Raw genomic sequence first — 12,157 nt, forward strand, 5'->3', positions numbered from 1 at the left:
ACAACAATGGATGTATTACATAAATGTAAAGGAGCAATTTGATGTACGTTTCATGATAAGGGCACTAATATTTAGTCGACAGGAATACAATATGTTCCAAGCACGCAGTGTTCTGGGGCCACATGTTATCTTTTACGAGTGCTTGCTATGCTCTCATTTTCCGTGATAATTTTTTACTCTGCAATAGAAATTGGTCCATATTCACTTTACAGATAGAAGGTGATCAATGCATTCAAACTAAATAAAAAAATCGTTAGGTCCCCGTGCTTGTTTCCGGGGGGAAAACGATGACTTGTCTATCGCAAGCCAAGCCATTTAGAAAAACCACCATTTTGTATATGCTGTGTATGTGCACGCGCTCGTGAGCGCGCGCTAATGCCGCGGAAATCGTGCGCAGTAGCGATGCGCAATGCAATTCTGAGGAATCACCTCGAGGTGGCTGAACACAGTTTTCGTGTGCGCTTTTGCTGATGCAATTCAGCGCGCGCACAAGGATTGGAAAAAACAAATACGCCGTCAATAGAGAGATCCAGCGACGATCATTTTATTTACTCAACACCCGCGCTATTTGTGCCATTTTTCTCTATATTTGAACGCAGTGTATTGATGGCTTTAGTATTTTATTATAAAGATATTCCGCAGATGCCTAGATCTGTTCGGTACGTCTATCGGTCTCAGAACTTGCTCAAGCTTAATATGTAATGCCAGCTTTCAATTCCAAAAGAAAAATACGAAAAATTAGCCTCCGTCGTTGACGTTCTCCAAAATACACAGAACTTGGTTATTTCACATTGTTGTTTTGCACAGGACGGTTAAGAAATGCACAAAGATTTATAATGCATGTTATAGGGCGCCGTTTGTAAATTTATTATTTAGACCGAATTTATGCCATTTTCCCCTTATTTACAAATAATTGGAAATGCCACAAAATTTGTTTATAAATAAGACGCAAGAACTTGTCCGTTGATATGTAAATAATTATTTTAGGTACGTTCTGATTTATAAATAATCTTTTACCATAGAGTTATTATATATAAATAATAAACTAAACAACTTCAATTATTTATAAATCAGGCCATCTCTAAAATAGTTATTTACATATCATTAAGTTTGTAAATCCCATTATTTATAAATAAATTACTTCGCCGGGAGTGTAAATTCATTATTTAGAAATAATAAATTTCACCTCACCGAGTGTAAATTTATTGTTTATAAATAATGAACTTCACTGAGTGTGTAAATTCATTATTTAGAAATAATGAAGTTTCATTTCGCCGACTGTAAATTTATTGTTTAGAAATAATGAACTTAACCGTGTGTGTAAATTCATTATTTAGAAATTCATTATTTAGAAATAATGAAGTTTCATCTCGCCGAATGTAAATTTATTACTTAGCTCTCATTAACCGAGCTGGAGGTCTGTATGGGAGAATCTTGACAGAGGTCAAGATTCTCCCATACAGACCGACTTAGCTCTGTTAATAAGGTGTTTATTATATGGCAAAGAAGAAAACTTTAATTCGTTTAATGTAACTGGTTTGCCGACAGTTTACTTGCGAACGGCGATGAGCTTAACTTAAACCTGCCGAAATTTGCTCGTTCTCTTTACTTGTTTGTTTTGTCATCAGGCTTTTTGGCAGTGCCATAAATGATTGAGAAGAAAATAAAAGAAAATGGTGAACATTTTTGTATTTTAGTTTGCTACTTTGTCAACGCAAAATGAAACTGGTCTAGCTAGATGCCGGTCTAGATGGGAAAATCTAGACCGCGGTCAATATCGATTTCAGCCAATAATATTCGTGAATTCGGTAGTTCCCAGTCTTTGTGAGACGCAGCCATATAATAATTAGAAATAATGAACTTCACTGAGTATGTAAATTCATTATTTAGAAATAATAAAAGTATAGATGGCTGACCCAGCGTCTCTTGCCCGATCGATTTCGGAGGCTTTTTCTCGCGGTATAAGTGAGACAGTTAATGGTGCCCTTGCTCAGGTGCGTATGCAGCCTGAAATTCAGCAGTGGCGGATCTAGGGGAGCCCCCCCCCCCTTATTTTGGTTAATTGAGTTTAAGCGAGAATCACGCTTCAAATATCTATTATGTAGTTCTTATTACAATTCGGCAGCTCACACTGCAACAGGAACAACGACAACGACAACGACAACGACAACGACAACGACAACGACAACGACAACGACAACGACAACGACAACGACAACGACAACGACAACGACAACAACTACTCAAAGGCCGAGGTAACAGGTAAATTTTAAGCCAAGAAATTGCTGCATGAAGAAAATGCAGAACTTTTAAAATCGGGAAATCGAATAATGTATTTACATGCTTAGATAATTCTTTGTAGCCTGCGAACAGACTCACGTTGGAGCACAAACGCGCTCGGCGTAGCTGAGAGCGAGAAATCCACGGGCGAAGCCGCGAGAGGAGAAAGTCACTTTCTTGGCGCCTTTTTTCCGCCGATCGCTATTCCTCTTCGTCCCTCGCGCATTTGATTCAAACGTGAGCCCGCTCGCAGGTTAAATTCTTTGTGAACTTTGTGACCTTTGGACGGATAGCTGTGTGACACACTTTGTTTGGCTTGATCAAGTCACGGCTGGGCATGTCTACTCCAGGTAAGTCCAAAGATCGTACACGTGGAAAGCTAAATTCATTTACGTTTAAACCATTATTGAATTTCAATAGAAATCAGACCTTTCACTTAACATGCCAAGCGATTTTTATTTTCTTCATGCAGCAGTTGCTTTTCTTAAAATTTACCTGTTACCTCGGCCTTTGAGTAGTTGTTCCTGTTGCAGTGTGAGCTGCCGAATTGCTGAGTGAATAAGAACTCCATAATATAGTTGAGGCGGGGGCTGGGGGGGGGGGGGGGGAGAACGGGCTCCCCGGGCCCCTCCCCCAGATCCGCCAGTGCTGAATTTCAGGCTACATACCGCCGCCGTTACCTACTTGAGCAAGGGTAGCATTAACTGTCTCACTTATAGCGCGAGAAACAGCCTCCGAAATCGATCGGGCAAGAGACGCTGGGTCAGCCATTCATACTTTCATTATTGCTAAATAATGAATTTACATACTCAGTGAAGTTCATTATTTCTAAGTAACAAATTTACACTCGGCGAGATGAAACTTCATTACTTCTAAATAATTAATTTCTAAACAATGAATTTACACACACGGTTAAGTTCATTATTTCTAAATAATAAATTTACAGCCGGCGAAATGAAACTTCATTATTTTTAAATAATGAATTTACACACTCAATGAAGTTCATTATTTATAAATAATAAATTAACACTTGGCAAGGAGAAATTCATTATTTCTAAATAATGAATTTACACACTCAGTGAAGTTCATTATTTATAAATAATAAATTTACACTCGGCGAGGTGAAATTTATTATTTCTAAATAATGAATTTACACTCCCGGCGAAGTAATTTATTTATAAATAATGGGATTTACAAACTTTATGATATGTAAATAACTATTTTAGAGATGACCTGATATATAAATAATTGAAGTTGTTTAATTTATTATTTATATATAATAACTCTATGGTAAAAGATTATTTATAAATCAGGACGTACCTAAAATAATTAGGAGGAATTGTTCTGCCTTTTTGAATTAAAAAAGCAATACATAGGAGAGACGAAACGACGATTAAAAGACCGATTTAATGAACACCGCCGTACCATAGATAACCCTAACAACAAATCTAAACCTACTACAGCCGCCGAACGTTTCCTGTCCTCTCCTAACCACACTGCTGACGACATGCAATTAATCCCCATCGAAAAAATCGTTTCTAACCGAGACTCTATCCGTAAGGCCAGGGAAGCTTTTTTAATTCAAAAAGGCAGAACAATTGATCCTAATGGTCTGAACATATTTTACCGTATGCTTATCTTCAATTTACACTATCAATTACTTTTGCGTATTTCCGGTATTACGTAAATATCGGCTACATAAAAACACGCACCAATGTAAAATCTTCCATTGTACCTGAAGAAGGCTGGTTTGGCCAGCCGAAATATAGTACACTTCAAAAAATCATTCTACGTTGTGTCGGTTTTTGCTTTTGTATTCTTCATTTTATATATAAAGCCGATTAGATCACTATTGATCCAACGTATACCAGCAGGATCATCGTTCCGGTTGCTTGCTTAAACATTTTATACTAAAATAATTATTTACATATCAACGGACAAGTTCTTGTGTCTTATTTATGAACAAATTTTGTGGCATTTCCAATTATTTATAAATAAGGGGAAAATGGCATAAATTCGGTCTAAATAATAAATTTACAAACGGCGCCCCATAGCATGTGCACAGCCATTGTTCTGCTCATTAAATCTTTTGTTTTTTGGCGTTCTCGTTGCCGTCGCCGTCGTGGTTACTTAAACTCCCTACTCAGACTTAACCCTTTGAATACCAAGTACGCATATATGCCTAATTAATGGTCTTGCTCGTTGTACCACTTATGACGTCATCAATTTAAATGTCATCAGATATTCTTGATAAGCAGATAGTAGTACTAGGCTAGGCCTTTCCGTACAATGGTCAGGTTTAGATATCGACGACATTCCGACGTCGCAAATCGAAAAACAACGTTATCAGTTTTGGTGCAAAAACGGTGGTAAAATGGTCCACTACGCCCATGATTGATCAAGGTCCATTTCTAGGCTTCGCCCATAATTAACATCCAACTTTTCACGGCAGCCAGAAAGAACATGCAACGCCAAAGGTAGCCAGTGTAAAAGGGCCGAGAAAAACAGAAAGGAAAAGGGCAACAAACAAAATTTAGAACGGTTAATGGCAAAAAAAAATTGGCTTATGCCCATGCCCGGAATTGAAATATTGCTCAATTTTGTACCTAATCCTCGAAAAATCTCTCCTTTTAGTAAAAAAAAGCTTTCGCAGCAAAACCTAGGCTTACTTAGCGTCATGGCAGCTAAAAAACCGTACGAACGGCAACGAGACCGGTGAAAAGGTTTAATGAGCAGCACAGTGGCTGTACACGTGCGTTATAACTCTGGGTACATTTCTTTACCGTCCTCTGCAAAACAAGAACGTGAATTGTAGTAAATAGTTTTACCCAGGAGTATCACCCGAGTATCAGTACGTAAATCTACGTACTGTTTGATGATGGCGTGTGATCGTCCCGGTGATGGTAGTTCTAAAAAGAACTGTTGTTGGTGACTGACGTTTCGACAACCTCAGCAGAAGTCATCTTCATGCATAGTCAAGTGAGCAATGTTAAGGGCCTATTTACAAGGAGGGAGGGTTACCCTAGCAAGCGGGTCAACCCCAGCTGGAAGACAAAAGATAGCTCGGGTTTACAAGAAAAATTTCACAGGTAGGGTAACCCTACAACCCGAGACAATTTTTCCGCGGTTACACTCAAAGGGTATGGAAACAATTGGAAAGTTAACCCGGGTGGGCAGGTCAACCCTACTTGGAGTGTTTACAAGGGAAAAAGTTAACCCGCCTGCCAGGGTAACCCTAGCACGCAGATAGGGTAACGCGCCTACCCGGGTAACCCTGGCTGCCTTGTAAAGACGACGAAGAAAAAAAGGGAAATGTGTGAGTGCTAGGGTAACCCGCTTGCAAGGGTAACCCTCTCTCCTTGTAAACAGGCCCTTAGTCAGTCGATTGTGTGAGAGGTCTGGTCTGTTGAAAGTGATTGGTCGGTTTAGCCATGATGGTATTGTCTGTAAGCAAAGTTTGCCAACAGTCACTGGTCGGATCTAGTCAGTTTCGATCCGTCTATTGCGGTTTTCATGTGACGTCATCACTTTCCAAAACTGAAATTATCAGTCCTTTTTAAGTTTAGAATATTTTATAAAAGCAATGGAGAACTTTTTCCGCGTTTACATAGCTTCATCTAAACACTTGGGCGGGGGGGGGGGGGGGCTATCTTTAAAACGGGGAACGGGAAATCAGGGAATGGGAATGGGGAATGAGGAACGGGGAACGGGGAACGGGGAATCTTTAAAATGGGGAATCTTTAAAAGCGGGAATCTTTAAAATGGGGAATCTTTAAAAGCGGGAATCTTTAAAACGGGGAATCTTTAAAAGCGGGAATCTTTAAAATGGGGAATCTTTAAAAGCGGGAATCTTTAAAATGAGGAATCTTTAAAAGCGGGAATCTTTAAAATGGGGAATCTTTAAAAGCGGGAATCTTTAAAATGAGGAATTTTTAAAAGCGGGAATCTTTAAAACGGGGAATCTTTAAAATGTCATGAAAGTTCCAATTTAATTGTGTGACAGATTATCCCATTTTTAAGTTGCGTGATTCAGGAAATCTAGAAATCTAGGAATAATAGAAATCGGAAGCACGTGCCTGACAATCTCAATTAGTTCAGTCGATGATTACCAGTTAATTAGCACCAGATTGTAAACGCGTTTCATCTTATCAACTAACATGTAAGCTTGCGTGTCAGGTAATATTCCGTGACCAAAGAAACTGTTTAGAAAAGGTTGTAAGCCAATCAAATTAGGTTTCGCTAAGTTTTAAGGAGTGCCGTGTGTTGAGTCTTTTTAGTACAAGTACACAGTCAGAGCGAGAGAGGAAAGCGAACCTTGTGATCTTAGAATAAACTTGTGAAGTTTGCGAAGAACGGCCTGTTCAGTCTTGGCATTCGCAACACAGTGGCACCTCCGACTTGACCTGGAAGCCGTTTAACAAGAGTCTCGTAATCAACCATGGAGAACCTTCAAGCAGACGTGAAAGGTAAAGTAAAACTCCTTGATTTTACCCTGGGGAGAACCAACGAAATACTCGAGTCAAACAGTGCGCTAGCAATTACAAGGCACCGGGAAGCGCTGACCACCATAGTGGGAAGCCTAGATCAAGCGAAGCTCAAAGTATTGGAAGAAATGTTTAAGAGGGGCGATACACAAGAGGTCATTGATAGTTGGACCGCGGGTATTGAAGGTCACGTAGCCGAGGTCGACACGAAACTCGCCCGTTTATCTGAGCGTTTAGCTAAAATTAAAGCCGAAGAAGACCTTCACACTAAGGAAAAGGAGAGTACTCTTAAAGCGAAAGAGCGCGAGGAACAGTTAGCATTTGAGCGAGCACAGCTCAAACAGAAGCTCGAATACGAATTAAAAATAGAAGAGTGTAAGAAGAATCAGGCAACAAAGGCAAGCGAAATCAAAACCAGCGAGGTACAGCGCACGAAGCTTCCCAAGCTAACAATTGCTAAGTTCAATGGTTCTTACACAGATTGGCTCCGTTTCTGGAATATTTTTGAAGCAGAAATAGACAGTTGCAGTGACTTAGCTGGTGTAACAAACCTCGCTTATCTGAAGGATCTCTTGGTTACCAAAGTTAGAGCCGAAATCGATGGCCTCCCATTCTCGAGTGAGGAGTATGAGCGCGCTAAAAACATCCTCAAAAGCAAGTATGGGAAAACTTCAGAAGTAGTTAATGCTTACGTACAAAACATAATGGCGTTACCGACGATAAGCGGTTCAAACCCAGTAAAAATCCATCAGTTTTATGAGAATTTATTGTTCAATGTGCAAGCGTTAGAAACGTTAGGAAAGCTAAAGGAAGTTAATGGGAACGTGAGAATGTCCATTGACAAGCTGGAAGGCATACGAAGTGATCTGGTGAGAACAGATGACGACTGGCAGACCTGGGACTTCCCGAAGTTCGTGGACGCCCTGCGTAAGTGGACGGAACGGAATCCTTTACCTGTCAAAGTCAATGACAAGAACCGGGAGCTCCCGAGCTTTCCAATTTATCAAACGCTTCAGGGGGACACGCCTTTGCGCAGCTGTGTCTATTGTGACAGCGCGGAACACCGGTCACACGAGTGCAGTAAAGTGACCCAGCCATCTCAAAGGAAAAGAATTCTCCAACTCAAGAGCCTATGTTTTAACTGCACGGGATCCGATCACAAGGTCACCGAATGCAGGAGCAGAAGAAGATGTTTCGTGTGCAAGCGAAGACATCACACATCGATCTGTGACAAAACGGAAATGGCAGAAAATTCGATGACAGCTGCTCAAGCAGGTGATGGCCCAGTGGTGTACCCCGTGGTTGTCGTAGAAGTCGCTGGAGTGAAATGTCGAGCTTTGCTGGATTCCGGGGCGGGCAGCTCGTACGCCTCAGCTGCACTCATTGAGCAAATCGGAGCACGATCTCATCACTCTGGGATGCGCAAGATAGAGATGATGCTAGGCACAGTTAACCGAACCAGGGACATTTACCGAATCAAGCTACGCTCGCTCAAGGGAGACTTCGAGATGGAAGCTGACGTTACTAAAGTGGAGAAGCCTCAACTCATGATGTTAAAGAACCCCCATTACAAGAACATTCTAGCGAAATATCCCCATCTGAAGGGCGTGACCATGGATGACGCAGATGATAAAGCTCGCCTACCAGTTCACCTTATCCTTGGTAACAGTGAATGCCCCAGAATAAGCACCACCGAGCCTCAACGCGTGGGAAGAGAGTGGGATCCAGTTGCAAGTTTGGTTGGACCATCACTTCGCCGGGCCAGGAACTAGACACGACTAACATGCTTCTCACACAAACCTCTATCGTGGATTACGAGGAACTGTGTAAACTGGACGTTCTTGGTTTAGCAGATACCCCTACAGGCGATCAGAGTGTAGTGTACGAAGAGTTCAGGGAGCAGCTGCGTAGGAGCGAAGAAGGATGGTATGAAACTGGTCTCCCGTGGAAGGGAAATCATCCTCCCTTGCCAAACAATAAAGAACGAAGTCTGCGCAGACTGGCTTGTCTGGTACGGAAGCTAGAGAAGACGAAGTCCATCGGCGACTACAATGCCATAATTCAAGAGCAGTTGGCCGATGGAATAGTGGAGCGCGCCCCAAACACCGTCCAAGGTCGGGAATTCTATATTCCCCACAAGGGAGTGGTGCGTGAAACCGCTGAAAGCACCAAATTGAGGATAGTGTATGACGCCTCCGCAAGGACCTGGGACAGTGCGCCATCTCTAAATGAATGTCTGAACACCGGTCCACCGTTACAAAACAAGCTATGGAGTGTGTTGGTTCGAGGGCGGTTCAATCCAGTTGCCATCACTGGTGATATCAAGAAAGCCTTTCTACAAGTCAGAATCCGACCAGAAGAAAGAGACGCCCTCAGGTTCCACTGGCTGAAGAACGTGGAGTCCAAGGAAGTAGAGACACTCCGCTTCACAAGAGCACTGTTCGGTTTGGGTCCCTCACCCTTCCTCCTAGCAGGAGTTATTGAGCAACATTTGGATGCCTGGAGCCACAAGCAACCTAAAATTGTGCGCGAGATCAAGAAGAGTTTGTATGTGGATGATCTAATAAGCGGAGGATCAACAACTTCCAAGGCAAGAGAAATGAAAATTGCAGCCACGGAGATCTTTGCTGACGCCGCCTTCGAGCTTCATAAATGGCATTCAAACGTTCCTGAGTTAGCCCCTATCGAAACCGATCAGAGTGCAGACCAGACCTTCGCCAAACAGCAACTGGGGATATCGTCAGGGGAGAAAGTTCACTGCTTGGCCTGAAGTGGGACAAGCTCAGAGATTTACTTAGTGTCACAGTACCCACCCCGAAGGTCGACAACACCAAGAGGGGAATTCTAGCCAAAGTAGCGAGCATATACGATCCCCTTGGAATGGCGTCACCCCTCTCACTTAGTGGAAAGCTACTCTATCGGGACGCCTGTAATCTAAGAGTCGGCTGGGATGAGCAGTTACCCCCTGATCTTGCCAAACAATGAGCCCATTGGGAGTCAAGCCTGCCTGAAAGAATCCAGTTCGTGAGGTCCTTAGTCCAGTTCCAGGAGCCAATCATCAGCATAGCCCTTCATGTGTTTAGAGATGCAAGTGGGGTGGGCGTGGCAGCAGCAGCATTTACGGTGGTCACGCAACCCTCTGGAGTAACACAAGGGATAATAGCAGCAAGGGCAAGATTGGCCAAACAGGGCCTCTCAATACCGCGCCTGGAGCTAGTCGCCGGTCACATGGCCGCAAACTTAGCCACTAACGTAAAAGAAGTATTGGAAGGTCATCCAGTCGATCAAGTTTACAGTTGGTTAGACAGTACCGTCGCTCTCCACTGAATTAGAGGGAATGGTAACTACAAGCAGTTTGTGCACAACAGGGTGCTCAAGATTCAGCAGAAGCGATGGATAACGTGGAGACACGTGCCCACTAAGGAGAATCCAGCGGACCTGGGGAGCCGCGGAGGACAAGTAAAACAAGATGATGAACTCTGGTGGTGCGGGCCGAAGTGGCTGGCAGACCCAAGTGCTTGGCCAGAAGATATAACAACCACCGCAACCGCAGAAACATTAGCAGAAGCTAAGACGGTGAGGGAGATTTTCAAGTTCGCTGACAACAAAGACGTAAATGAGCTCGACGAGCTGCTTCACAAACACAACCTATGGCGTGTATTACGTGTTAGTGCGTGGATGGCGAGATTTATCCACAACAGCAGAAACCAATCATCAGAAAGAAAAAAGGGTCCACTAACTTCAGAAGAGCTGAAAGTCCAAAGACGATTCTGGGAGGGGAGAGCACAGCAAGAAGGGATGAAATCGGAGAAATTTGAAGAAGACCGCCGGCAACTCAACCTGCAGTTGAACCACAACGACCTCCTGGAGTGCCGAGGACGAATACAAGGTGTCTACCCTGTGTATCTTCCAGAAATAGCAGTCTACACCGAAAAGTTTATTCAAGAAGCCCACGAAAGTACTCTGCACGGTGGGGTAGGCATGACAACGGCCAAAGTGCGCGAACAACACTGGGTTCCACGACTCAGGCGCCTCGTGAAACGCGTTATCAAGAAGTGTGCTGGCTGTAAAAGATTCCAAGCAACAGCACTTGCCGCTCCACCTCCTGGGTTACTGCCAAGGGACCGAACAGAGGGAACCACACCCTTTCAAGTCATGGGAGTTGACTATGCAGGTTCCATCAAGTACCGAATCTCAAGCAAGCGAGAAGGCAAAGCGTACGTCATCTCGTACGCTTGCAGTTTAACGAGAGCGTTATATCTTGACCTGGCGAGGAGCTTGGAAACCAGTAAATTCCTCCTAAGCTTGAAAGGGCTAATTGCTAGGCGTGGCAGACCCAGCAAGATCTATTCAGACAACGGTAGTACCTTCATTGGAGCAGCAACTTGGATTCGTCAGGTCATGCGCGACGAGAAACTGAGCGACTTTCTTGCCCACCAGTAAATCTCCTGGCAATTCAATCTTAGCAGAGCACCCTGGTGGGGAGGCCAATTCGAGCGTATGGTGGGGCTAGTCAAAGGAGCAATGAGGAAAAGCATTGGAAATGCTCAACTGACCCATGATGAGCTGAAAGAAGTTCTATTGGATGTTGAAGTGGCTCTAAACAACCGTCCACTTTCCTATGTTGAAGAGGATGTCCAGCTGCCTGTGCTTACACCCAACTCGATGCTGTACACTCAACCAAACTCAATTCCGGAAATGCCACCACATCACGAAGAAGATCCAGAGCTCAGGAAACGCGCCAAATACTTACGAAGATGCAAGGAGGCCATGTGGCGACGTTGGACGAAAGAATATTTACGCGGTCTGCGGGAACGGCATAATCTTAAACACAAGAGATCTTCACGCAGTGTAGAGGTTGGAGATGTTGTAATCATCAGAGACGAAAACAAAGACAGACACAAGTGGAGACTTGGCATTGTGGAGGAACCAATAGCCGGGCGGGACGGTATCGTGAGAGCTGTTAGACTACGAGCTGGGAAGAAACATTTGGAACGAGCTGTTCAACAGTTATACCCGCTGGAGCTGTCTTGCGACATGTTGAAAGATTCCGCAGCCCCGAGTTCCATGCTGAACCCTGAAGCAAAAACCTTTAGGCCAAGGCGAGACGCCGCAGTTGCAGCCGGATTACGTGTCCAGGATATAGCAGAGCAAGAACAAGACTTTTAAGAACACTGAGAACTTTGTTTGCTTAAACGTTGACTATACTATTGAGTAGGAATTTTGAACTTTGGACATTTAGTATTTGCCGCCCTTCGGGGACAAATAGGGGAGTGTGTCATGATAGCTCCAATTTAATTGTGTGACAGATTATCCCATTTTTAAGTTGCGTGATTCAGGAAATCTAGAAATCTAGGAATAATAGAAATCGGAAGCACGTGCCTGACAATCTC

At 43.4% G+C, this 12,157-nt stretch overlaps 2 protein-coding genes, 1 long non-coding RNA gene and 1 pseudogene across 3 annotated transcripts in view; 3 read left to right on the forward strand and 1 right to left on the reverse strand.

Annotated features, from left to right (window-relative positions):
- Positions 1 to 12,157, reverse strand: part of LOC149105299 (uncharacterized) — a 341,662-nt gene that overhangs the window by 318,306 nt on the left and 11,199 nt on the right. The gene's annotated exons all lie outside the window — the stretch shown is intronic.
- LOC110057172 (uncharacterized) overlaps positions 6,470 to 12,157 on the forward strand; it is a 5,954-nt pseudogene continuing 266 nt past the window's right edge.
- The window catches only part of LOC110057167 (uncharacterized), a 1,981-nt gene continuing 266 nt past the window's right edge, over positions 10,443 to 12,157 (forward strand). Inside the window, exon 1 of the mRNA XM_089271676.1 lies at positions 10,443 to 12,157. This exon is cut by the window's right edge and continues 266 nt beyond it. Coding sequence (XP_089127802.1) covers positions 10,443 to 11,207 — 765 coding nt within the window. The 3' untranslated portion in view covers positions 11,208 to 12,157.
- Positions 11,265 to 12,157, forward strand: part of LOC110057166 (uncharacterized) — a 1,159-nt gene continuing 266 nt past the window's right edge. The window contains exon 1 of the mRNA XM_020763750.2: positions 11,265 to 12,157. This exon is cut by the window's right edge and continues 266 nt beyond it. Within this exon, the coding sequence (XP_020619409.2) occupies positions 11,265 to 11,933 (669 nt within the window). The 3' untranslated portion in view covers positions 11,934 to 12,157.

Source organism: Orbicella faveolata, unplaced genomic scaffold (genome assembly GCF_042242905.1).
Source record: "Orbicella faveolata isolate gen_17 unplaced genomic scaffold, um_ofav_v1 contig_34, whole genome shotgun sequence".
NCBI lineage: Eukaryota > Metazoa > Cnidaria > Anthozoa > Scleractinia > Merulinidae > Orbicella > Orbicella faveolata.